Below are 27,694 nucleotides of genomic sequence, written 5' to 3' on the forward strand. Positions count from 1 at the left end.
GGAAGAGCCAAAGAGTAATGAAGGACCAAAGGCCTGGAGCACATGAGGGACTGTAGGAGGACTCATAATGAGGATGGCAACTTAGAGTACCTCTATGGGCTAAAGCAGGAGGCTACAGCCAAAGGGTCTGATATAACATCATCGCATTTTGTTGCTTTAGTTTGCTGTCTCCCATTTCTGCCAAGTTAAGTTAAGGAAACAGCCTACCCAGGTATGCAAATCCCACACAGAGAAGTCCAATGTTGTTCTTAACTCTTAAGTAAGTAGCTTTCATCATTTTATCCTCTAGCCTTTATCCAGCAAAATAAATTAAAAATAAATAAATAAAAACTAACCCAAAACAAGTAAGAGATCTGAAACTTTTGTGATTAAAGAGACTTCCTACAAGAGTTCAAGAAGAGACACTTTCATCAGCAGGCTTTGTAAATAAGTGGGTTTGTAAATAGAGAGTTGCCTGTGTATCAAATTCAATACCCACCATGTCAGACAGAGCCACATTGGTGGCCAGCACCTCTGAATCACAGCCCGTTAGGCCTTTCTAAACCCTAAGACATGTGCCAAAAATATTCCTTACATCCGCTCTTCTTTTCTAGCTCTACTGAGACACATTTCATGTGCTGCAGTTGCATTCCTCAATTCTTTTCACCTCCTTTTGCACCCACTGAGGTATCTGCCACTGGCAGGAGACAGTGGGTAATGCCTCCAGCCCACTCAGGCCCAGTCCTTTCCCAGAATTCTGGGATTTCCCCTTTATTTCAGGTAATGGACAAAACTGCTCATAAAAACAGGTTGTTGGTGTTTTTGATTGGTTCGTTTTACTTGGTGAAAGGTACATTTTTGTCATCACCAGCACCATCCCGGTCCCACCTCTCCAACAAGTAGTGTAGAAACCTTCGGTTTTAGTGCCTTACGGCACTAAAAGGATACAAGGGATCTTGCTTTAATCCCCAGTTTAACTAATAGTTCTCCCGTGTGGCCATTAGTGAATTGCTCAACACACTCAAACGCAACTCCTAAGACAACCCTGAGCCTGCCCCTACACCCTACTGCCACCACACAACCGCATGGTGCCATCCCACCAGCGGGCCAGCCAGGCCTGTGGGAAAGGCCCAGGTTGCAAGCAGGTCCCTCCAACTCTCCATGTCTATACGTGGTGTCGGCAACTACAGGGCTGGAAAAGCGTCCCACCAGCCCACCTGCAGCTACATGCATGCCCACCCGTCTCCTTTCTCAGCTGCCTATGAGAGTGGACAAGCAGGGAGCAGAGGCAGGGCCTGCTCCTGGAAGTGTTTTATATGAAGGACAGCAGTAGTCGGGCAAGGACACTGACTACATCTTTAAGCCCACAAGGAGGAGTTACAGGGCCTTTCCAATGGGACTGCCTGTGACCAGGTACCCACACAGCTGGTTGCAGCATCCCTCAATCCCCCTTGGAGATGCAGGTCTGGTGCCTAAGACTGCCAAAGGGTGCCATTTCCAGCACTGCTAGACGTGTGACTCCATTTGAGAAATGCCATCTACATTTTGTTTTTTTTTTCTTTCTTTTTATGAAAAATCTAGATCTTTTTTGTTGTCAGCCCTTTCTGTGCATAATTTTTTAAAAGGTGGTGGTGGAGAAGGGATCTATTTAATAATGCTTCCATTCTCCTGCCACTTGCCTCATTGATGTAGACAGGAAGCTTCTGAGGACAAGAAACATCCCTTCTTACATGCTACTACACTGGGTAACCTCATTTTGGTTTGGTGTCTAGACAGCAATGTAGAGGACAACGTTAATAAAAACTGAGCGCCCAAATGTTAGAAAGATCTGCTCAACAGTTTCACAGCTGCCTTCGCCAAAGGTGAAGTCAAGTCTTGGAGTTTTTAGAGGGTTGGCATTGGTCTGGGTCTTTGGAGGGATTTTTTTATTATTATTTGGGCTCCAACAGGCAGATGACCTGATTTGTGTGCGTGCGTGTGCTGATCATGCACCGCTTTTATTAAATGAAGTAGGAAACTGCAGAAAGAGACATGCTGCTTTTTTCAGAAGTTTTTTGGTACCACTGGAAAAAGAAAAAATAGGTCAATTCAAGTGACCAGTATGGAAAGAGGTCCCTTGCTTTCAAATTCTCTTACTCTGAGCAGAGCAGCCTAAGAAGTGTCCAAAAAGAGCATTTGCTGTTTATCTCTGCTTATAACCATCTGGGCCAAAGATGCATGCATATGGGACTATTCTCTAGGAAAATACTTCAGGCTGCTTGAGTGATCTCTGTTTTGGCTGTTATGAATCTCTGTTTATGTTGCCATAGCTTTGTAAAAACGCCAAGATTGAAAGAGACTGGCCTCCTAGTAATATGCATTTTGAATTGCTGTCATAAGCAGAGAGCTTGATTCATCAGTTTGGGAATCGCTGAAGTAAATGCAACTCCAGCTTGCATCATCATGAGACATATGTGGTTCCTCAAGACATTTTACTAATGGTTCTGGGGATCTTCTAAGTCATAGACAAACTGAAAGCAAGCGTATTGCTGTCTCCAATGCCAAGATGCCTAAAGGGAAGGTCAAAGCACCACTGCTATCTTTCCCTCACTTTGAGCGTAGGTTCTAGGTTAGTCTGGTTCATGGAGGTGACCTCAGGCACCTCTCTTGAAAAGGCCTGAGACTGATCCATGCCCATATTGCAAATGCCCTGCATAGTCCTGCATTGCAGGAAAATAAAGCTCTTCATTTTGCAGCTTGTCTCTGTAAAAGGAAAATGAAAAAAAAAAAAAAAAAAAAGGAAAAAAAAATAACAAAACAGGAAGGAAAACATTAATGAAAACACTGATGTTTTGTCCCTGGGGGAAAAAGAAGAGACATGGGTTTCATTTAAGATAACAACAACAACAAAACGTACCAAGAGTCTGAAGGGCGAAGGCTGCTCTTTGGAGCAGGCCCTGCAGCGGGGACTCCCCAGCCACCAGCTCCCCGGGTCCAGCAGCTCCCCCACCCAGGGTGAGCTCACCCCGACCCCTCCCTCCCTCCCACCACTTCTGCGCTGCAATTCATATAGTGACTGCTGCAGTAAGATCAGGAGCAATGGGGACTATATATAAAAGGGCTGGAGTGAAGACGAGTGGCACCTCGATTCTGCTTCTGAGTAAGCCTTCTGTTTTTAGAAAAACAGGGTTAGGCGCACCAGTGCTGCTCCAGCACACCCTGCGCTGCCACACTCCTGCCACAGGCTCAGCTTTCCTTGAGGATGCTGGCAAGGAGCAGTGGCTCCGAGCCTCCAGACTGCAGGGGAGAGGGGCTCACACCTCCCCTTGCAGGTGGCCCCACCTCATCTTTGGCCATTGGTGGCTTTCCTGTAGGACAGAGATGTCCCCCTGCCCCTGGTGGGCCACCTGCAGTGATGCACAGGAGGGTGACTAGGGAGACTGGGCTGAGGCAGCCGGTGTGGAGCAGTGGCCTTTGCCTGGGAGTGGCTGATCTTTGATGTGTTTTTGTTTGTTTGTTTGTTTTCCATTATTATTTTTTAATATTTTTTTTTGTTTGTTGGGTGTTTTTTCCACAAGAAAATTTTTATGGAAATTTAAAATAAAATTCTCTTTTCTACCCTTTTGTTGAATAAAAAATAAAAAAGAAAGCCCCAAAGCCCCAAATGTCAGAAAACTCGCTTCTTCTGCAAAACAGAGGTCTTATTGTCCAGCAGCCCTGACTTATTGACAGGCAGAAGCAAAGCAGACAGACCTGTGACGGCAGTGGAAAAAAAAAAAAACAAGAAAAAAAAAACAAGAAAGAAAAAAAACATACCCTCCCACATGGGATGCAGCTCAAATCCCAAGAATGATGCTGCTGCCATGAGCGTGGCTCAGGCCACAAGGCTGCAAGGTGCCAGGGAGCGTGGGGCCACCCAGCTGCAGTGTCCCACAGCCAGCTCATTGGCTCGGGGTGGCCCTAACCCTCTGTGCTCCTCAGAAATTATAAAATAAATAAAAGTTTCACCTCCAGCATCTAACAGTGCGCTTTCAGTTTTGCTTCCTAGTATTGGGGTCTATTTGGTGTTTCCTGACCCGTGGCAGTCCAGTGGGATTGCAAGGAGAGGGGCAACGGGCTGTGGGGCTGCACCCCTGCGCTGCACTTCCTCCCCACAAGACAACGACTTTTTGAAAACAAAAAAATCACTGGTGTGGAGTTCCTGATGCCAACCACAGAACAGAAGGAACTGCTTTTTTATGTGAGCGAGCATGGTCAAGTAGTTGCCGCCACAGTGCGGCCAGGACGCAGCAGGTACAGTGCTGTACCTTCAGGTGACACATGCTGCTCCCACCACTGCAATTCCCAGCTCGCGCCAGCTCCATTACTTCCCAAGAGCATGAGGCAGATAAAAACCATTTCAGACAACCAAAGCGACCGGTGCAGCCAGCTGCAGTTGTGGCTGGGGAGTGTGGGACTGAAGAGTCCCAGGCCAGCTGGAGCAGTGTGTTACGGCCCCGTGCATCACATGGCCTGGCTCTGCTTTGGGCATATCCAAGGGTTATGATTTGAAACAGGATGAAAACAAAGTAAGATTACCAAACAAGCTGGAAAAGAGCAAGATGGGCAGGGGGAGGGCTGGAGGCTCCAAGTGGGGCAGCTCTGTCAGGGCTAAAAAAATTAGCTGGCTTTACCCTGAGTCACAAAGGAGCGGCTGCCACTATGGCAGGGGTGCGCTTAGAGGATAGGAAGAGGAGAGTAACCTGATGTCATTTTCCAGATTTACAACTCAGTAATCTTTGAAATGACAGTGGCGTATCTGATGTATTCATTTTATTTTTTGCTCTTATGCAGTGGAGGGGAGAAGAGACCCCTCAGAAAGCAGAGACTGACCTGCAGCAAGGTGCCCAGTAATGGTGTGGGGTGGTGGCTGCAGGATCAGCACTGCAGGTGGGAATTCACAGCCACAGCGGGTCCCTGCGTCCTAGAGGCACCATGTACTCATTAGTTAGTGCCTCATCAAATAAAGACAGGCCAAATTTCCACGCGGCGAAGCTCCGGCCCCCTCCCTGCACACACACTCTCAGCTCTCAGCAGATGAGGAGCGGAGGCAGCTACAGCTTCAAGTCCCCCCGTGCTGCTTCCCTGGGGCCTCTGTGGTAAAAGTCTCTTTCCCTAGATGCTGGCTGAATAGTTAAGTCACTGAAACTCTGGAATTAATTGTAACTTTATTTTAAGGAGAGTCTTGCTAAAAATTTGTTTATTCCTATGCAAAGTCACCTGGCTACTTGATGAGGCTGTCAGAAGGGGATTAGCAGCCTAAGGGTGACCCAGTGGTCTGTCAACCACCACTGCCAGGGGCCTGCTCAACTCAGTAACGAGGTGAAGCCAAACACAGGCACAGGCAGGCAGAGGAAGACACTATGCCACGCCGTAACGGGGCTGTCAGGCACAGCGTGTCTGATTCATTTCTGGAGACCCTCCCGCCGCGAGGCGGGCCTGCCATCGCCGCACGCCCTGCTGCCTGCTGCCTTCCCCCCGGTGCAAGGCCCCGCTGGCACCATGCGCCGCTGGGTGCTCCCGGCAGACAGCCCAGCCCATCTCCCCCCGGCATCCCGTGCACAATGGCGTTTTTTTTCTGTTTCGCCCACAGAAGCCCTCACCCGAGCCCCTGCAGTACGAGTGCTGCCTGCGCGCGGCGGCAGCCAGGTGCTCGGCGTCGTTCCCATGGTGGCCCCTGGTCTTTTCTTGTAAAAGAACTGATTCAAGTAAGTTCTGACTCTATATTCCCACCTTTGCTTGACAAACAGAACAGGGAAATGCCATTAACACGCAAGCGTTCCTCAAACCACCTTGTTTTTGCTAGTCGTTCACTGCCAGTCACAGTGGAAACAACACCACTTCCTCCCACATGCTGTCAGTGCCTAGACTGTAGCTATTTGCTTTTAATTAAATTAGCCAGCCCATTGCTTTTCTGTTATCCTATACAAAGCCGCTACGTTCTGCAAACACCTTGCTGAAGCGACTAAATCAGACAATGAGATAATTATTTCCACCACATAACTCACTTTGGTTAGAAATTGGCCATCACAACACAGGCAGCTCCGCTCACAAGCCGTGAGGTTCATGGCACGGCCTCTGCAAGTTAAGTAACATCGCAGACCTGCTCCCAAGTGACTAAAGTCATCTCAATTTTTTAAAGCTTCACTGTCACCTGGGGTGAAATCTCAGCCTACAAAGCCAGGCAAGTCAGGATTTCAAGTCCCCCCAGCCCTGCCCCACTCCATCTTCTCAGCCTATAAGCATCACACGAACACCTTGGCTCCCACTGAAATAGTACTTACTGCTGTTGTTACTGCTGTCGTCAACACGACTGAACACAGCTCACAATATTCCTTATAGAGAAAAGAAAACCTTTGCTTTAATCATCAGCGTGAGAAGTGATAAATGGCACTTGTGCTTTCTGTGTTTATCTGAACACTCGCCTGCTCCCAGTGCATTTAAAAGCAGATCTGGGTAAGTTCCCGCAGATAGACATGCTCCAGGAGCACATGGGTGGCTTTGGGCAACCCCTGGTAATGGGTTTACTCTGGACCCACTGTAGACTTCTGTCTGCCCCTTGTCCAACCTCACCAAGCATTTCCCTGTGCACAGAGTGCAGTATAACCTTATAACCTTCCTCGTTGTCGCTCTTGCTAGGTAGAGGCCCTTGACTCATGCTTGTACAAGACCCAAAATACAGGGGCTGTGAGCTTGGAGAGGTTTTTATAATCACCGCAGTGCTGTTTGTGCTAGGCACATGCACTTCCTTGCACCCGTGCAGCTTACGGGGATGCCTTCTGCTGGGAGCAAGGCCATGGCATTGCCAGTCCAGTGAGCTGACGCTTCCCAAGAAAAGAAGTGTTGACCTGTAATGACAGCTGGTACCCTTGTGTCGTTAGCAATACAATTAATGATTAATTGGACTGATTGCTACTGAAAATCAGCCTTCCTGGACCATTAAGCATTTTGGAGTCTTGATGGGAGCCCATGGTGTACTGAGCAGTAGTTGCTGTCTTTGCTCCAAAAATAATACTTTTTGCCTTCTCCCTCCAAACAAGGAGCTTCTGAGAGCTGGGCAGGAGCACGTGAGTAGCTGTGGGGAGATGCTTACATGAAGCCAAGGAAGCTCAACTTGACTTTGTTGAGGAACTGAGGAATTATTCAACATCCCACTTTCACTAAGGCTTCACCACATCAGGACCACTTGTTAACTTTTGCTCCTCTCAAGAAAGTTCTTCAGTCTACAGGCTGCTCCTTATCTGATCTCTGGGCTCTCAGTTCCTTCTCTATGACCACCTTCTCCTCTCCCTCAGCATCATCTTCTTGTCTCTCTGCATGGCCTTTCCATGACCTCAGCTGCATCACTGGCTGTGGCTCCTCTGCTGTTTTCAGCCTCCCCGTGACTCTTTGCACAGCTGAACTCCAAGATCCCTCTGACAACTTGGTGTCCCCTGCTTTCCTCTCCCTCAGGCATTGGGTCTATTCTGGGAACCTCTATCCCACTTCAAGATCTGTTTTTTCCCATTCTCCCAGTGTGACCGAAAGCCTTCTGGCAAGGCCCTCCAAGAACAGCCTTCTCCGGCTCCTATAGATCTTGCCTCACAGCACTGACACCTCAAAATACAACAAGCCATTTATCCAACCATCACCATCCTATTCCTCTTGTTGGAGAGCCAGTGGCTGCATCATCCCCTGTGCTGTGCCTTCTGCCCTTCCCCTCCCTCCAGCCCTTTCTCCAAGCTCTCTCCCCAAACTGGCTGCATCCCCAAACTCTCCCTCCACCTACACCTCCAGTTGGCAGCCCCCCCAGACTCCTTCCCTTTGGCTAAGGCCACTGCTGCCCTTTGGAGTCTTCTCACTCCCTGTCCTCTCCTCCACTTGCCCTGGGGTGGTCTCCAGGCTTGCTCCTGGACTGGGGCTGCCCTGCTCGCCTGTCCCACCCCACTCCTCTTGCAGCCCCCCTCCTGCTCCCATCCCCGGGCAGCTGACCCCATCCTCCCTGCCCCACAAGTCCCCCTTTCCCCCTGCAGCCACAAGCAGCAGCTCACACCTACCCTCCTCTTTTTTGTTCAGCCATTTTTAGCTTCTCTCTTCCTTTTTTTCTTTTTTGGTGGAGGCAAGCGGAGGGGGAGCGCTGACATTATGCATTGATTATTTTTTTTTCATGCCTTTCCTGCTCCCCACGCCTGTATGTGCTGCCTTATTTCTGAGAAATAGCTGACTTCTCCTCCTGGCCAAAACCCACTTCTCCACTCCAGAACTGCTCTCCCCTTCCCTTGTGAGAGGCAAGGCACACTCACCCTGGCAGCATGCACAAAATGGCCCTAATGATCCCCAGCTCAAGGATACATGGCAGATGAGCTGTCCTCTGCCAGCTTCCCTCCTCCGCACTTGCTCTCCACCTCCTTGCATCCCCCGGCTCCGCTCCTGCAGCCACCCCTGAGCTGTAACGAGCAATGCTGACAGACCCTACATCCTGCCAGACGCGCCTTTTCTTGCTCTTCAACACCACACCAGGACCACGTCCAGGCTGCTTTTGCAGATCTCCAAGAGTGGAGACTCCACCAAGTCCCTGTGCAACCTGTGCCAGGGCTTGGTCACCTGCACGGTGAAAAGTAAAGAAGGGTTTATGGTGCCGGAGTTACCGCCTTTGTTCTGTGAGCACCGAGTACATGGGAGAAGGAGAAATTAGGCTATCAAAACCTTTGTCGTAGGAGCAGCCAGTATGTGGACCTTGTGGTTTGTTTTCTGCATGACCTTGTGAGAAACACAGAGCTTAGGAGCAGCACTATCAGCGAGGCCTGCTTGCTGTGCCCTGCAGCTCCGGCTCCATGGTTTAATAAGGTTTAAGGCATGATGGGCACTTGCCCCTGGATGGAGTCTAAAACATTGAGCATCTGATACATCTTGAGAGCCTGCAGCAGGTTTCCATTCACACGTACCCTCATGATCCTTCTTTCTGTCTCCTCTCCCCATCCCAATATTTTCATAAAACTTCTAGGACCTCATTAGCACCATTTCCCTCAGTCCTATGGGAATGAAACAAGCCAACCATATAAAATGCTGTGTTAGAGGTGTGGGGAAGGCTTGCTAGCTGCAGACACACATGCTGTATGCAAAAGTCTTCATTTTCTATTTTTTTTGTTTATTTATTCTTAACAATTTTGGCTTTGCTTTAAACTTTGCAGAGAATAAAAACAAAAAAATCAGCCTTCATAATAAAAGTGAAGCTGAGCCAAATACCCTTGGCCAAGTATCTGTGCCTAGCAGGCTGTGGGATGGCAAGCAGCACAGGAGCTGTGCTTCAAACTTAAAAAAATAAATAAATAAAAGGAAAAAAAATGGAAAAAAAAAATAGAGAAAAAAAAAAGAAAGAAAAAAGGAAATAGAAGAAACAAAACCTTTCCCCCCAACTTCCTGTGCAGATCCTCTTCACAACCCCTTGTGCACCCTCACTGCCTCCCCGAAATGAGCTCGTAGTTTTGCAGAAAAGGCAGGGATCCTGAGAAACTCTGCGGCAGGGGCTCATTCAGCATTTCCATGCCCCCCAACACACACCCAGACCACCGCACGTGGGCCAGGCCCCCGGGAGCGCAGGCAGGCATGCGTGTGAAGCAGAGGGTGGCTTCAGCCCCGGGGGCAGCCAGCGGGGGATCGGGAGCCGTGGGTTCAGTTTGGTGGCTGTGCCGCTGCCATAGTGGATCGTGAAGGTTAGGCAGGTTCCCTCGGCGGGAGCCGACCAACCAAAGCCTCGGGCTGATCTCAAACTTCCTTTTTGCGGTCTGTGTTGCCTCGATTTATTCATTTCCTTGTAATTTACAGATAGACATCAATGCTTGCTATATTTAAACAGTGCCTGTATCTGTGGGGATTGTAGGTGAGCCATTTTATTCGCACAGTGATGGTTTTTAAAGGAAAGTGAGACTTCAGAGTCACCCTTCAGGCTGGCGCTGTCTCGTGCATGGGTGCCCAGCATCCGCTCCACGGGCGCCAGGCAAACCCCCCTCCCCAGCCCTCGCTCGGGGAGGCTGCCCCGTCCACCTCCCTGCCTCCCCTCCACAACAGAGGTCACGTCGGCCCGCTCCCACCCGGTGAGACGAAGGAAGCCCAGGTGTGATGAAGCAGTGATGAGCGGGGGCACCACGTTGCTCCTCCATCAATCCTGCCCACCCCGGGTGTGCCACCGCTGGTGGGATGGCCGGGAGACGTGAAGCAAGGTCCAGCAACAACCCGTGGTTGTTAGTCCAGAGGGCAGCAGTTGTTCAGGTGGTGCAATGAAAACACTCAGGGTTTAGGTATATTGGGGGTGGGGTAGGGGAAGCTCTATGGGGTTTAAAAAAAAAAAAAAAAAGTGTTTCATTTAGAAGGAAAAAAAGCATTTTTCTCTGTTCCCATGCAAATATCTGTCACTTGTTTCACGGTTTTCTTCTGGAAAGTCCGTGTTATTTCCTAGTTAGCTCAAGCCTGGTGAAAGCTACCGTGACCAGCTTGAGCTTTGGGATGCTAACCAACATTAAAAAAAAATCACACAGCAGCAAACCTCTGAGCAGAGGGTCTTCAAATATTTTGGGGAAAGATGAGATAGGGGGAAAGGATGGCATGATTTCTTCAGACCTGATCTGGGTTTTTCAGCCGTTTTGTGAAAACCCCTTGCTCTAAACAGCTCTGACCTTTCCTATTTCTTGGAGACTGACGTCTCTACAGTAGATACATGGTGATGTCACTTACCCTGTTTTTGAAGTCTTTCTCTCTTACTACTCGCATGGGTTTTTCTGTGGGAGGGGACAGTCATGAAGAAGGCTAAACCTCTTGATCATGTGTGAAAAGAGGAAATGAAAATGAGTTATTGGGGATGTAGCTAGACCTGACCCATAACTTTTGTTTCTGAGGATATACAAATCCTGAACTCCAGGAGAAATTTGAAAGGAATACCTACCAAAAAGGTAGGGCATCGATCTCTAAAATGATTTTATCTGAACTGCGATGCTCTAGGCTAGAAGTTGGAAATGCTCAGCCTTCCCTTTTATAACAAAATTATGAATGACTCTAAGATAAGCGTGAGAAACAATTGATTCAATCACCTCCTTGACAAAAAGTAATTTGAATGTGGTGTCTCATGCTGAATTAAGCTGCACACCAGCTTCCTATGGGAAAGCCTAGCATAAATGATTGCCACGATTATATTCTGCTGAGCACTTTGTGGTTTCTAGAGTAAGAATCATAACTGACAAGACCCAAGGACACCCTTCTCATAATTACACCAATTCTGGTGTGGTCCAGAGCCTTACCTTCAAAGGTTTTGCCCATCATGCTTGGCACTGTGCAAATACATAATAAGAAGTGCTCCCTACCTTTAGGTCTTGCTGTCAACACGAAGAAAGATTGAGAGAAAACCCAAGAGGGAGACAGAAGCATTAACTAGACCCACAGCAAAGTATTTAGCAATGGACATCGTTACTAGATGGCTGCAGACTTCAGTAAAGAAGGAAATTTCTTGATGAGCAGGTACCAGAGCTGGTACCTATAACAAATCAGGAGGAGAAGGCATAAGACTACGTGAGACAGACAGTCCCCTGATATATGAGTAGGATTTACCTATGGATAGAGACAGGCTAATGAATTATGGAGACAAAGTCAAAGAAAGTTCAAGGACTTTCAAGTGCTTGTGCTGGAAAGTGTCTTACCTCTGCCTGCGCTGTGCTGGCCATCACCAGCTCAGTCAAGCCAATAGCATAGAGAGTCTGCATCTTGGAGGACTGAACAAGTCAGGGCATCCCTCTGACTGATTCAGATTTAAACATCTGCTCTTCATGAAGAAAGTGAGACAGAGCAAGGCAGACACGATGAGGAGCTGATGAAATGCATTAGACGCACATGAAGGTACACACATTGCACCAACACTGATACAGCAGAGAGATGTTGGTAAGTGTATTTCTGCTGCTAAGGTGCACGTACATGCTCTAAGCTCCTCACCACGTTCATTTGCACATTGACAGGACACGTTACTCTGAGAGGGATATGTGGAGATCCAACGATGCTACGTGGACATCAATTCTGCCTGGCCAGGAAAGAGATTAAAAGCCAGGGTGAACAGTCAGGCCAACCTGAGTCCACAAGTTTCTGGATTTCAGACCTTTCCAGAGTAAGAATGCAGAAGGCACTCTTCAAAAGAAAACAAAGCAAGCCCAAGGGTCAAAGATGAAAACACTTCCCAGGAATAGGGAGAACACACGTTATCTGTGGTTTGTGCAAAAGAAGTCACCTACCTCTGTCTTTTCTTGGCTTGAGAGACAGAATTTGTGCATAAGGCCTGATCTGTTTTTTTTGAAGGGAGCAAGAAATTATAGCCAAAGCCTGGAAGACTGATTTCGGAAGAGTGACCAGTGTGCGGTCCCCAGTCTGGCCTCAGCCAGTAACACTGTCACTGAAGTGGCAGGAGACTGCCAGCTGGCCTGCAGGGGCATGTGAGACAGCTGTGCTGCGCCAGCACTGCAGAAATAATAAAAATGCATTTGCAAAATGTAGTCCTGCGTTTCATCTCCATTGTTTTCCAGGCATGGATCTACTCACATCTAAAAGCTGAAAATAAAAATAAAAATAAAAATAAAAATAAAAAATAAAAAATGGACAGAGCTCTACCCTTTCTTGACTATTTTGTTTTCATGATCCACCAACCCATGCAGGCCCAGATGGACTTCAGCTGTCAGGTCAAACTCTGCCAGTGCAGAGCAGAAAACCAAATCCAAGCCCAGAACGAAGGCATCTGACCTGTTTTTTTAGCTCCTCTTTGAGCACAGGTGCTTGCTCTTGGTGACTCCCAAAATTTGTCCACCTGGACGTCCTCTGCAGCCAGCCCCAAGTCACAGGGACCTCTCAACCTGTCCTCAGAGCTGGCCAAACTCACATCCAAAGAACGAACCCTGAGAGTTCCGTGAGCCACAGCAGCCTCTGCATTCAGATAAAAAGCACCCCAGCAATCTCTAAAATCATGCTGTCCCAATTCAAATGTATTTGATGTATAACTCTGCCTGGGAAAGGAGATACTATGATTGTTTCAAACTAGTCTACTCTGCCCCCTTTTTTTTTTTTTTAAAAAAAAAAGTACTCTTTAAAGTACTCTGTCTGCCTCTGCCTCTCTACTTGTATACACAGACAATGATCTGAGAGCATGCAAGAGAAAATGCTGCTTTTTCCTGAAAGCTCTCCGCGAAGGTGGTGTTTCCCCACCTCCACGCTGCTGACAAACGCTGATGTAAACAGCATGCATATGCCCGCCTGAAAGGCCACGGGGGTTTTCACGTGAATCCTGTGTTTTTTCCACAAAACCTGTTACGTTGTATTTCGGCTTAAAATATATCTCCTCCTTTCTGGTTAACCTACAATCCCGTTAAGGCTCACACAGTTTACAGTAGCAAGCAAAACCACTTAGCAGAACCAAGTTTTGAAGACATGTACTTCAGCTGCAGAACTCCGGCACGAAACTTTCACGAAGCAGTTCCAACTGTGGCCGTATTAAAATAAGAAAAACCAATGCTGAGACAAATCACACACTGAAATTGTTTGAAAAACACCAGCTATGCCTTCAGTGTTGATGGAAGTAAAGCATGTCATTTATAACGCCACTGAAATCATAACAGGAAGGAAGTAGACCTCAGAAACTATAAACAGAAGTTAACAGAAGTAGGAAGTACTTCAAATGTTTTCACGTAGTGACTGTAGAAAGATACTAAAAGGAGAAAATGTTTTCAGGGTTTTTCTCGTTTGCTTTTTTTTTTTCCACTTTACGTATCCATTAGTTATTTTGAAAAGATTGTTCCAAAAGTCAAGCACACCTTAAAAGTCCACACATGCAAAATAATCAACACTGATTTTTCTTCCATCCTCCCCTGTCCCAGCCCTCAGACCCTTCGCTTACTTACAGTAAGCCTTTTGCCTGGATCTAACCACTAAAACTAAGCAAGTTGTGCTTGGCTGGCAGCTAGACTGCATTCTTCTCCCTTCCTCTTCACAGCCGATTTTGAATTGTGCTTCTTCGAGGAAAATAATTAAAAGCTCGTTCCAAAGCCAGAAATGATAATGCACCTTGATACTCAGCGGCGGACTCCACAGAAAGAGAAAGATGCTCTGCATCTTTCCACGCAAATCTCATAAATTTTCATCACAGCAGGTCAGGGTGCCAGGCTGAGCCCAGAGGCACAAGCCAAAGGGCACCCTCCATGCTCTTTTCTCACTTGCTGAGCTAGTATCACAGACATTTTCACAAGAAAAAAAAAATCCTTACCTTTTGACCTTTCCCTGCCCTTTTAGCTTAAAACAGAGCTCCCCATTGGCTTAGCCAGCAGCGTCGCCCAGGTTAGCAGTGCAGTACTGAGCCCATTAGATTTGCCCCACTACTGAAAACAACACATACAAATCAAATTGGTAGGGAATAAGGACTTTATTCTAAGATGTGAGCTGAAGCAATGAGCATATGAAGCAACGACCACTAGAAAAAAGTGAAAAACACATCAAATATCGTATTGTACCAGTTCAGTTCGAACACAGAAGGCCCTTTCAGTAAAATGTATGCACAGGCAAAAAGCATATGCAGAAGCTCTGAAGGTCACCTAAAACAGTGCTTTTAATGTCTATGAAAGAGGTCTCCCCTACAAAAATCTTATAGCGAGGAAAACACTTCAGGTAACAAAGAACACAAAAGTAAAAATGATTGATTGGTTCTGCTTGGCACTGTGGAGCAGGAGGGGGATAATATATCCCAAAAGAGTATGCATCTCTAAGATGTATAAATTAGAAGTCCCTAGAAAACAAGTCTGCTGCCAGACCAAGTACCATTTTTTTCTTCCTCATTTAGAAATTCAAGTGAAGTATGTATGTTAATCACAGGGAGGTCATGTTCTGGAGCTGAAACCAGGGAGATCACATAGTCTGATCTCCAGCATAATAGCGAGGAAGTTTCACTGCTATGCAGACCCAACAGACCCCTTCTCTTCATCTTTATAATGGCACCCTAGCATGAAAAGCTGCAAATTGCATGAAATGATACTTCTGTGAAGTTTTTGAAAATGAAAGTTAAAACAAGTATTTCCTTGACTGCCTTAATATGAGAGGCTAAGTTCTGCTCTGCTCGAACTCTCCCTCCGTATTCATTTCAGTACCAATGGAAGGAAGCTGTGAGTGCACACGAAGAGCAGAGTTTGGCTCGGTACGAGCCAGAAGTGGTGGCTACTTCAGCTTGGCTCCTGCACGTCACATTAACAAAGGCTAGCAGGACCACTTCTGTGCTCTTCTCAAAGTCTGCCAACTTAAGTCTAATGCATATATATATATATAATGCATAGTAGCTTACAATTACAAGAAAAAAATGTAATTTCTTTTCAAACCTGCTCTCCGTGACTCTAGAATTTTAGTGGTTAATTCACTAAATGCACAGGTAATGTGAGTTAAGTGGTCACTTTTCCAACACAGTACCATCAATTCATCACCTTAGGAACTGCTATTATGGGGCCTAATCCAATAACAACAGTGGCAGCAATAAAATTCATCGTAAGGAAAAATGTCAGTCAGGCATTAAAAAAATATGTCTCTGAAGATTTGCATTGTTTTTAAAAAATTCTACACAGGAATACAGGCGTCACACTTACCAGTCTAAATTTATAACCACTTACATTTATAGCTATTCTCGATAAACCATCTACATTCGCTACCCACCTATAGTAGCTACAGTTTAAAACTGGGAACACCGCAAATTTATGTACCTTCCCTGAGATCAGTAATCCAAAATAAATAGCCCTGCAAATGTAACAGTGTAAACTCTGGATTTAAGTCTTCAGTAAGCATCAGTCCTCAAAACCCAAGGAGAACATTAAGCAAACGTAAACATAGCAATCATTTCGTCAGTTTTGAGTTATTCCCAGCAACAGTGGAATCTATGTGAGATGTAGCATCCAAACGTTGAAGACCCGTCATTTGTATCATACAATATAGTTGTCCCAGTTCACTTTCCTATCATTGAACCCTTGATTCCCCTGAACACATCCAGCTGTGATTTGGATCTCCAAATTGCTATCCAGCTCTGCTCCTCCACTCTGCATAATCTTTACAGTGCCTTTAAAAACACTCATTCTGAGGATCTTATTCTTGAATAGAGGAATGGCGAATAGATCTGTGATAATCCTCTGGACTAGTCACAAGTTCTGGCAAATCATAGCCTCTCAGAAGATGTCCACTGTTTTGTTGAGCAAAGTAATACAGCTGCCTGGCAAACATTGGTTCAACCTTAAGAACAGACAAAATGTTAGTCAGACACATGACAAAATTTCATCTTTCTCGTGTTAGTTATCTAAAGTGCTTTTAAATTAAAAAACAGGGCAGGACAAAACAGTTCTGCTTACCTGAATGGGAAAACAATTTCCCTGTTCCCACTAATCTCTCTTTTAAGACGGGGTTAGCCTGCTCTGATGACAAGAGTTCTGCTAATCGCACACACCCCTTACCTGCACACACACCTTACGGTGCACGTTACCAGTGACACAAATGGAATTGCACCCATGTGTGTGAGCGATGCCTAGAGACCAGACATGTCTGTGGCCACTCATCTTTGTTCTCAAGAACTTTGAGGACTTAGATTGAAATGCTGAAGCCCTCAGGTGTGCTTAGGTATGTCACAAAATCACTGCCTTTTGAATTAGACTTCAATCTAACTGCAAGGTTACTCTTTTTTTTTTTTTTTTCCCCTCAAGCTCTGTTGAGGAATCTATTCAGCCAGTGATCACCGCCAGGAGGGATTTGTATGATTTAACACTGCCTTCACATCTGTCTGCTCAGAAACCACTATTCCCTCCAGGAGTTTGGGCACCAGTTGCAATATTTAACTTGCACACTAAGCACTAAAACCTGAATCTTACTCTCTGGGGCTGGACGGGTTGGAAGACTTTTCACCCCAGCCCTCTCCTCCCAGTCAGCCAGCTCCTCCACATGAGGACATGGGCACCATTCGGGTGGAAAAATGCACTTGCTGCGGGTCAGCACAGCAGACAGGGACAGATCTGGCAGAGAGCCCCACACTGGACCATCTCCACAAGGTGAGACAGCCTGAGAAGCTGAGCAGGCTGAGGAACAACCAGTAATGGGAAAGCAAAGCTCCTGGAAGGGCAGGGGATTCCCAGGGAAGTTGGTGGGGCAGGAGATGGAGGAGGGGCTGGGAAGGGGGAGCTAGGAAGCTGGAAAGCCAAAAAGGCAAAGAGTTTGAGGAGAAACGGGTATGGAGCACTACCCTCACCAGCTGTTGCATAGCTCAGGACAGGTTTGTGAGCTTTCCACCTTCTGCTCCAAACAGCTACTAAGCAGCAATGTGGCAGTACAAAAGCTGCACAGCTAAAAGGCCAGGTTTGTGACAAAAGCCTGACTAGGGACCCTTGCTACCCAGGGGCTTTTGAAAGGTTAAAACAGACACCATTTTTCTTCCCAAAGATGCAATAAGCTAAGCCCTACCTCTAGCGTGTGCACCATCATCTCTTTTGTGGTTTTATGGGCCAATACAGCCCATTTAGAAAGTACCTGGTCTCAGTCTCTATCATCACCCTCTCTCAGATAGCATCCTGAAACACTAGCTTTGAGTGTGTGCGAACTGTGGTCAGTCAGCTCAGGAGCTCACCAGCTACCTCCATGCCGGAGCTGCACAGGCAGTCCCTGAACCACGCTCAACGCTGAGGTCTCTGAGATGGAGGCTGGGCCTCTGGAGCACCTGTAGGTGCAGCAGCTGTGAAAGCACCATGTCCTGCACTGGCTTGGCAGCCCGAGGTGCTGCACCATGGGGCCAGCAATAACAGCCCTGCCCAGCTCTTCCAGGGTGTCCTTTAGGCCCTGAAGGGCTTTGAAAAGAGATCATGATGACCCTTAGTGCTTTACAGAGGGGGAAATTGGGTGCTCTGACCCCTCTGGCCACCAGTCAGTCCTTGGCAGATGTGGGGACTCAACCCCAGTCTTGATGGTGCTGCATTGTCAAGAATTTATCACCTCCCTCAGAAGGCAGAAAAGCCTGTCTGGCAGATTCATATCCTCCGAGGAACACGTTTTGTTCAGCAAAGGCACAAGTCCTACTTACATGGGCTGTAATTAGTTTCCGCTGCCTCTGTGGATCTGGAAATTCCTCCCCAAAGCACAGAGCAACCTGGTATCTTGGCAGTGGACGTCCATGATGAGCAAAGGCTTGAAGCTCTGGGAAGAGAGAAAGGGCTATTAAGAAAGGCTTTGTGGATGGCTGAGCCCTGACCCTGGAGCACAGTGGGAGAAAGTGACGTAACTCCAGCGGAGGATGAGAGAGGTCAGGAGAAAGACAAGAGGTAAGGAGAAGAAACTGAGTTTGAAGCCTTTCCTGCAGATCAGGAGAAGCTAGCTGTAACACTGCAATCATCCTGCTTGCCTTGCCTCATAACTCATTTCGTATGCACAAACTGGGATGTCTTCCAATGAATAATTTTATTTGGCCTCAGCAGCAGAACCTCCTGGAGCAGATGCCAGAGGTAGCCCGGACCCACTCAAGAGGACGTCCAACAGGAGCACTGAAACCAATGGCTTGATAGAGCCAAAGTACTGCCAGGCACAAATTCAACCTCACCTAGACACTGTCACGGAGCCACTGGCACCACTGTTCCTAGTGGACAGGGAGGCACAGGACCTTATTTAAGCCATGCATAAAGCCAGCAAAAGAGACTGTGTCTTCTGCGTGCCTGTACTCTCTTCACTATTCCACACCTTGTATAAAGGAAAAAGGTCAAATCCTATCATTACACCAACAGCCAAAGTGTCGCCACCAACAGATAGCTGGGGAGGCTTTTAGGAGAGAAACCAAAATCACTGTGTTGTGTTTTAGAAACTGTATTTCCTTCCACAAAACAAAAAGTTGCATCTAATACAAAATCCTCCTTGAATCTGCTTTATGTGAATTATTTCTACATAGTTGATGATAAAGAGTTTGTTTTAATTTATAGCCCAGTTTATGCTTTCTGCAGAAAAGTTGCAAAGGCAATTAATATTGAAACCAGTGTCTTATAAAGAAGTACTCCCTGCTATATAGGGAAAGGAGTCTTCAAACCTGGCATGACAAGTGCATCATTTCCTTTAATACACACCTGCCATTTCTACTCTGACTGCAAGCTTTTCAGACCAAGGCATGAATTCAGCAGCTGCCACAACAGTGCCCCAGCCCTAGCTTGGGAATACTGGTCTTACTTGGAGGGTCAGCTACAGGAGTAAAATAATGGACAGTTCACTCAAAACGCAGCAAAATCCCTGAAAATGTTGTGAACCTTCTGGTGGTACATGAGGAGAGAACAGAGATTTTCCATGGGACCCCGCTTTCCACAGGACAGGGCAGGATGATCCACCCATGGCCCACCCAACTCAATGCTGCTAATGGAGAGCTCCTCCCATCTTTCTCTTCCCCCCAATTTTACTCAGCCTCAGCAATCCCCCAAATCCTGGGAGTGCTACCCAGCAGTCCTTGGCATGGACCTGAAGAAGAAAATCCCTTCTTTCCCAGCAGCAGGATGTTGGAGGTTGGCCTTGCACTTCTCCAAAGCCCTCCGCCCACTCTGTCTGCCTTTCCATGCCCAGGTGCCTCCCCGTGCTGCAATCCCACCACGCTTCCCAGACCACCCCTCAGTCCTGTTGCTCCAGCTCCAGCTTCTTGACCTTCTGGCCCTCCTTCAGCCGCCATCACCATGCTCCCAAATTTACTTTCTGCATCCTCCCACTCTTCCCCCCGCCCTGGTCCACTGCATTTATCACGCAGTGCTCTCCAGAGACCATCCACCTGTTTTCTGGGTTACTGCCATCGCAGGCCTCTCACCACAGGCCTCAACGGTCTGGAGCAGTTGGGTTGAGTTGGTCTGGAGCACTGCAGGGCACAGCTCCTCAGCAAGGCCCTAAGAGCTGTGGTCCACAGCAGCTCTGCTTCTGCCCTTTTCTCTGCTGCCCAGTACTACCTCTCCTGGTAGTAGCCTCCTGTGTCTCTTCCCAAGGAAGAACCAATTTCCTAACGAGGGAAAGCCCAAGCCTGTAGTCTGGGACCTCAGTAATTTCAACTGACTTGCAGATGGGATATGCCCATGACAAGTCACTTACAAACCTAGCTGAGCATCAACGCATGCAAAACCTCACTTTGCACACACCACAGACTATGGCTGCAACCACGTGCTTGGGTTTGCACAGGCACTGGTGCATAAGTAATTTAGGAGGGGGAAAAATACCTATTTTTTAAGCTTATCTTTGGCGTTAGGCTTCTAAAAAGAGATGTACTGTCAACCGTCTGGACGAACCCATAGTACATCTGAAAAACCATCTGAGAAAAGGGAAAGGGATTTCCAAAACCATCATCACAGGCAGAATTATGTGTCTTTAAATTAGCATGTGATTGAAGTTCAGGCCAATACCCTGACCTCAAATTCCCCTTTCTAACTGTCAATTTTCATATCCATATGAGATTTCTCTCTTTATACGCGTTTCCTGCTTGGCCATTTTGCTAGGATGATGCCTCAACCCTGGAATATAAAGTGTGCAAAAGCTGATGCTTTGGGTTTGTTGTTTGTGTTTTTTGTTTTGTTTTGCTTTGTTTGGAAGGCATTTTTCCTCTAAGAGCCTCCTGCCAGTGCAGATGCCCTGTTCCAATGGGCAGCCACGCAGTTCACCTGCAGCCAGGCCACACATCTCCAACAAGGGGCCATGTGCACTCCTGCTGCCCAAGTTGCCCTCTGATGTCCAGGCAACGCCTGGCTCCCACCGGTTTCTCTGGGTGGGGAAACTGCCCAGGAGTTCTCAAAGTGGGACAGAGGCTTTGAGGGCTGCAAGGAGAAAGGACAGTCCCGACCCGTGCTGTTGCTCCCCCTGTACTGCTGCTCACAAGTGCCCTGAGCAAAGCGAGACCTTATAGAGCAATGGAGAGAGTGCAAGTGGCACAGGAGCCAGACAGAAAAGGCAGCTTTCAGGTGGAATCCATGTCAATGTTTGAATATCCTGCGCCAGGTTTCAGGCTTGCTCTGGGTCAGGTTGAGAGCAGCATGACTGCAGATCTCAGAGCTACCCAGAACTTACAGGAGCAGATCCAAGGCCAGGATCCGCTTTCCTCTGCCACCCAACATTTGGAAAGACTATTTTGTTAGGTTCCTCCTCACACTTCATGAAGGGATGTGGGGTTTTGGGGGTCACTCCTGCCTGTTTGTGCAGGGGCACTGCATGTGCATGGAGAGCAGAACAGTTCAGAAGACAACTGCTCCTTGGCTACGACAGCTTAAGTAGCAGTGTGGGTTAATTCCTAACATAAACAGAGCACTCCCATACAGCTGACAGGGAGAGTGAGTGGATGACCTCTCCAGAAATGATACCAAAGCCACAGAGGGAATTACCTGCTAAAAACTGCTGAGTATCAAAGAGCTTGCATGTTTGATCCCGCTCCAGCTTGTTGGGTCGGTCACTGCAGAGCGCCAGAGGCCCGTCCCAGTAGATCCTGCTTTGGCAAAGTCTCTTAGCGTAGAGGCCATCAGGTGCCATCCACAGTATTACTCCCCGCTCCAAGTGGCTCAGTAGCTTTTCTATGTTCTTCCTCTGGCCGTTGTCCTCTGGATAGGGGAAGATAACTTGCTCCAGGCTGCTGACCTCATAACTTTGGCCCTGGGATATCCTACAGCCTTCAGGACTAGAAGTTGTCACCTCCTTTACCAGTATTTCACGGTAATATAAGCAGATGTGGAGTCGACAATCTACAAGAAGAAAAATAAAAAGAGTCACCATGATACATTTGTACGAATGTCTTACGTTTCAAATTTGCGTTAAGGCCAAGAGACATATTTGCATGAGACTTCTGTACTTCTGTAACTACAGACAGTCACCACCACCCAAAAGACATGCTCACATTAGCAAAAATCATATGAAGAATAAAAATACTAAAGTATCTGGGGCATGTTAACATTAATGCCCTCTCATTTTATTAAGCAGGGCTACCGGTGTGGGAATTCAGGAGGAATTAATGTCCAGCAAACTCCTCATTCCCATTTAACAGGAAAAGTTTGCATGAGAAAAGTTGTTGTTTGTCACATTTTCCAGGCTCACATCACAATTAAACCCACTGGCTCAGTACACTTCCTCAGATTTAATCAGGAAGTAGCTGCGTTTCTCCCCAGATTTTGCATAAAAGAGGCTCCTGCACAGGGGACCTGCAAACTTGCACTTGGCTGCCTGAAGAGAAGCAGCTGCTGGCTTCAGCTCCAGCATGGCTGTACCTGAAATCCCAAACCTTACTTTCAGATGGCCATTCGGTCAGCTTGGCTGATTGCTAAGCGCTCACACAGCACTGAATGTATGTGTATATATATACCTATGTATACACACATATATATATATATATATACACACACATACAGACCCTGATTCAGAAGAATCAAGAAACATGCCAGGCGTCGTGTTGTAGGCTTACCCACTATTTCTGTGAAAAGCACATTCCTGCATCTTTTCCCAGAGTTATTCAGAAAGTCCCCTGGCATCTGGATGTCTGCATACCTGACTGAGACAACTCCCTTCTTCTTTCCCAAAGGCCTTTATTTACCACGAATAATAAGACAGAGCAAAGCCTTGCAGCACCAGCAGAAGCACAGCAAGGTGCCCACAAAATGCCAGTCTTTGTGGAGCTCCTCCCTGATAAAAACCGAGCTAATCATTCCTGACCCTCAACATTTCCAAACTCCCCTGGGGAAGCCTTACTTGGCAGCTCACTGACACAACCCAGCACTGACACCGTGAGCCAGGGAAGCCCTTCCATCAACCCTAACCACCGCCCCTGGATACCTTGGAGCTCAGGCTACAAGTGTTTCAACATCCTGGCAAATAAGAGGCTTAAGCCCATACACCAAATTACCGAATTCATTCACTGAAAAGGGTGTTTTATTTATTTTTTATTATTATTATTATTTATTCATTTAATCAGTGCCAGGGCGAGTCAGGAGCGGGACCCCCTTGTCAGGCTCCCCATAAGCCCCAGGGGGTTGCAGACCTTACCTGACAGGGCGAGGGCTTCACCAGACCTTATGCTTGGCTCAATCGGGATGCCAGGAGTCTGGGACTCGGGAGGGGCACAAGCATAAAAGGTTCCTGTCACCTGACAACCTGTTTCACAAACAAAAGTCAGTGACAGCTACCTAAATCCTAAGAGAAAAGCTTGGGCAGAGGTCACAGCTTTGCAAAAGTGAGTTTTTTTCTGGGCCCCACCAGGAACTCTCTCTCTTCCCCCTCCTTCTTAAAACAGTTTTATTTCCCATTTTTTGAATATGCCAACTCTACAAATCTCTTGAGATGTTATCTGGACTATAATTCTATTTGGGCCCCTGAGAAATACTCCCTTAGTATAGCAGCATAGCGGTACTACCCTTTTTATTTTTTCCTTTCCTAACAAGAATCTATTATTCTGTTATAGAAATAACTTGTATTATTAACTAGACCACAGTGCTCTTAAAAGTTGCTGGCATAAAACAATTCATTCAGCCTAAGGAATTTTATTAGAGACAGGTATAACAATAAAGCTGGAATTAGCACTGTTGTAAAAGTTGGGAAAGAAAATTGTGCAGGAGGAGATTATTGGAATTTTATTACCAGGACTACTAGTAGTCCGAGAGGTGCCTTTCAGTGCATGGATTATCACATGGGCAATTGATGTTTTCCTCTGTTTCTTAATGTCAGTAGAAGTCTCTGGAGGATGATGCAAGTGCCTTGCAGACAAGCACGCACTACCCTTCCCCATGGCAGAACCCGCCACGATCAAGAGCTGGAGCGCTGCAGGTACAAAACACCCGCATCTCCTGACAAGCCTTGGAGCCCAAGGACAAACCCAGCACCAGCCACTAACCACTGCCTCCAAAAACAGCAAAGTGGCCAAGCGTGTGCTTAACAGCTGCAGGGGATGTACTTCAGGGCACTGTTTATTCTGCTTGATAGGTCTATTATTATTAGCAAATAGCTCAACTAAAAGCAAATGATTCTGCTTAATAATTCTAACACTAGCAGCAAAAGCTGCAGTGCACTGAGCAGTTACTGTTTAGCAGACGCAGAGAATAAGAAGTTTATTTCTCCGCACAAAAGCCTCCAGAGAACTGTCCCCTGACAGTTTAGTATCTGCTCTCAGAAGTCCCTCCTCAGTTCCCATCCCTGTCTGCCCTTCTGAGCCATCTCCTTCTCCTCATCAAGCAAATGCCCATCTACCCAGGTGAGCTGTCCTGCAAGTACCAATGAGACACGGCTCGCTTTCTCCTGTGTTTTATCCCCTGCAGACTTTAGCGTTGCCAATTTTGACTATTCAGGATTCTTCCTAAGGATGCAGAGCTTGGAAAGCTACGATTATGCTGGGCTCTAATCCTGTAAGATCTTCAGGGAAGGGAACATCCCTTTATTCTGTTTCTGCTGTGCCAGCCCCAAGAGATACTCAATCCATGACAAGTTGTCCCATCGCCACAGTACTAAAAAGAAGCCATAATTTCAGCTTCCCTCTTGGGAGAATAATACCATTCTAATCCACAAGGCTAAAGGGAAAAACCTCACTAATGTGTGCCTCGAAAGGCCCGAAATCAGAAAGCAAAGCTGAAGAACACAAGCTCCCATCTGGGGAGCTTGGGGGGCTGGTTCCCTCCTTACTGCTCAGGGCTTTCAAAACAGCTCGGGACTTTTGGGGGCTGCCTTTTGAGCATCAGCTCAGAGGACTGTGCAGCCCACACACGGCTTCTACACCAGCAGCGAATGCAAGGGGCAGGGCAAAGGTGGGTGAGGGTCTCCCCGAAGGAAGCCCCGCACTCCTGGATGGGTGCGTCTGTTAACACCACTGAAAGCCGTGAATGGGAAACACGAACCCTGCAGTTCTTCTGGGTGGCCGTACATCCTCCCTTTCAGCCATCAGCACTAAGTGGGATCGATGTCTTACCATTTTCACAGCCGGGCGCCTGCCAGTGATGACCGCGAGCTGTGAAGGGGACGCTGGCGCACTGGTAGGGAATGTCAGGGTGCGGCTGCTCCGGGGCGAACTCTCTCCAGTTGCGCTCATGGGGCACCATGTAGTTCGGTACCTATTCAATTTAACGAGATATTCTTTTACCCGGCAGCTGTCTAAAGCGATGCTGTGAGTTGCATCAGCTTTCACAGCTCGGCTCCCTGGCATTATTTGCCCTGCCAAAGCTCGCGGAGGTCTGAGCATTGCACAGGCTACATGAATGGCACTTCGCCACCACCACCAATGAGGCTTTCAAATGAACTTCTCACCACTGGTGTAAATAACAAGCCGGGTGGAATAACAAAAGGCAGTCAAAGCATTGCTGGTAAATGTCTGCTTGGAACAGCAATGCTTCATCGGGTGCTTACATTCTGGCTCCAAGAGGATGGCAGTACACTAATATCTATCGCTGAACAGAAAAGAGCTATTACTCAGGGATAAACACCACCAGAGGAAATCGACTGCCCTGTGGCCTCATATGACATTAGGAAAGTTGCTTCTCAATTTCTCAGTTTTCATAATAAAGTTTTCTTCTTCTCAGAGAGAACTCAAGAGAGCCACACCAGCAAAGAAAGACATACAGCAAAGCACAAAAACGATGCTGCCCAATTTCCCAGCACCAAACGCACAACGAATGTCATACCTGGGATGGTAGTGAAGTGTAAGGAGATGTTATTGGGAAGGGATGGTTCATCATTAATGGTTGCTCCTCCATGCTGATCTGTTTTGCACCTATGTTCAGCAGAGGGAACGAAAATAAAGGATATCAACCACATCTGAAGGAAATCTGAGAACGGCACACTGAAGACAAGTCCATGCAACCTGCCTTTGATCAAACAGAGGACCAAAACGCGCTCCAGTGCCTGATGGAGGAAGGATTCCCAGCCCTCCCTCACAGGCAGCTCCAGCCATCAGCCTGTCCCGCGGGGCTTCCCAGTGCCGCACCCCAAAAGCGCTGCCCAGAACCCCAAAACCACGATACCCTCACCACAACACCCTCCAGCGCCCTGCCAAACCTCTGCCTCCTCTGAGCCCTGCCTGGCACTGGGGGCTTCCGCCTGGAGCTGCAGGCTGGGCATCCCTGGCCCCCAGCAGCTACCAAATGCCTGGCTCAAAATACTTCTACTCCTCCCTGTATTTAAAGCCTACATCCAGCAGGCTAGTTTTTGGTTGTTGATTTTTTTTTTTTCCACATGCAGGGAGCCCGTCTGCACCTTCTGCAAGGGCTCCCCTGCCGTGCTCTGACTCAGGTGCCAGCAGTCCCCCCGCAGACCGAGCACCCTGCTTGAGTTGTCAAAGATGTACCTGAGCCCTGCACTTTGGCTCCTACACTTAAAAAGACTGCGTGGCCATTCCAGACAAGCACACCTCAGTCCTCATGTGCTTACAATAAGACAGATATTCAGACTCTGTTACACCGGGAATTTGAGATGTTTTACCTTTTTTAGCTCCTTCTGGCACTATTCTGTACACTTTATAGGGATCTGAGATGTCCAGCTGGCTTCTCTCCACCAGCTCTTCAAAGTCATTGCTCTTGTTCAAAGCACACCTTAATCTTGTCTTCCAGGTAGGGGGATCTGGTTTATCAATGCCCTCTCTGAACTTTCCTTTAAAAAGAGCCCAAGCCTGGAAACATTTCAGGTAATCAAAAGAGCAAGGAAAAAAAAAAAAAGAAAGAAAGAAAGAAAAAAAGAAAAGAATCAACTACAAGTTACAAAGTTCACAACGCTTACAACAGCATATATGTCTGTGCTTATATGTGCAAGAATTTACTTCCTACAGGTTTAGGCTGAGAAAAAAAAGCAGCATGGCAAGTTAAAACAGTGCCCGGCACGGACGTGGAGGCAAACGATGTGCTGCCGCCCCACTTAGCTCTGACACGGGGAAGGGGGAAAGGGCGGGCAGCCCTACCTTGAAGAGAGCAGCATCCTCCTCGCGGTTGTAGTCCTGCTTGCCGGCGTGCTTCCAGGGGATGCGGAAGATGCTCTTCTCGTCGTTCTCCCACACCAGCCCCGGGTACTTGCCGCTATCTATCTGGTCGATCAGCCACTGGCGGAGTTTCCCGTTGCCGCAGCTCACCGAGTTCATCCCGCACTCGCCCGGCTCCAAGTTCATGCCACTCACGTCGGCGGTCGGGTGGGGGGGTTTTGGGGTGCGTCACGGAGCCCACCGCACTGCGCACCCAAGCACCAGCTCTCGGGGGGCTGCGGAGGAGGGCGAGAGGGACAGGACGGGGAGAGGGAAACCCACGGGTCAGACGCAGCGTGCAAACGGGACAGAGCCCCTCGCACATCTCCCCAGGCACCACTGCAGGCTTTGGCAGGCTCCCCCCCAGCCCCGTGCTGTTTTGCATGAGCATACGCGGGCGGCTGAAATCCTCAGTGCAAATGACTTCAGGCACAAACCCCCTGTCCGGCTCTGAGTTCCACCACGTTTTTATTTTTTAACCAAAAAAAATAAATCATAAAAGTGCGTTTGCACATGACAGAGCACGTATGTAATGGCAGACACATGCACAGAAACTGGAGGGCTTCGCATGCACTCGTAATTTACGCGGCGCTTCGCCGTAACATCAAAGTAGCTCGCTTAAGCAGGGCACATCTGAACGCATGATGTCCCATGCATACCTCCCCTCCAACTGCTCCCAACACGCATGCATAACAGCATTCAAATCTACACTTTGCAAGTCCCAAA

The 27,694-nt window shown here is 47.6% G+C and overlaps 1 protein-coding gene across 1 annotated transcript; it reads right to left on the reverse strand.

Moving 5' to 3' along the window:
- Positions 1-16,110: 16,110 nt before the first annotated feature.
- IRF4 (interferon regulatory factor 4) lies at positions 16,111-27,115 on the reverse strand. The gene is made up of 8 exons (XM_035552729.1): positions 26,912-27,115; positions 26,440-26,626; positions 25,644-25,732; positions 24,935-25,076; positions 23,026-23,133; positions 21,381-21,734; positions 18,083-18,195; positions 16,111-16,254 (listed from the first exon to the last, which is right to left on the reverse strand). Exons 1-8 carry the CDS (start codon positions 27,113-27,115, stop codon positions 16,111-16,113), a joined length of 1,341 nt encoding a protein of 446 aa, XP_035408622.1.
- Positions 27,116-27,694: the final 579 nt, after the last annotated feature.

Source organism: Cygnus atratus, chromosome 2 (assembly GCF_013377495.2).
Source record: "Cygnus atratus isolate AKBS03 ecotype Queensland, Australia chromosome 2, CAtr_DNAZoo_HiC_assembly, whole genome shotgun sequence".
NCBI classification, from domain to species: domain Eukaryota; kingdom Metazoa; phylum Chordata; class Aves; order Anseriformes; family Anatidae; genus Cygnus; species Cygnus atratus.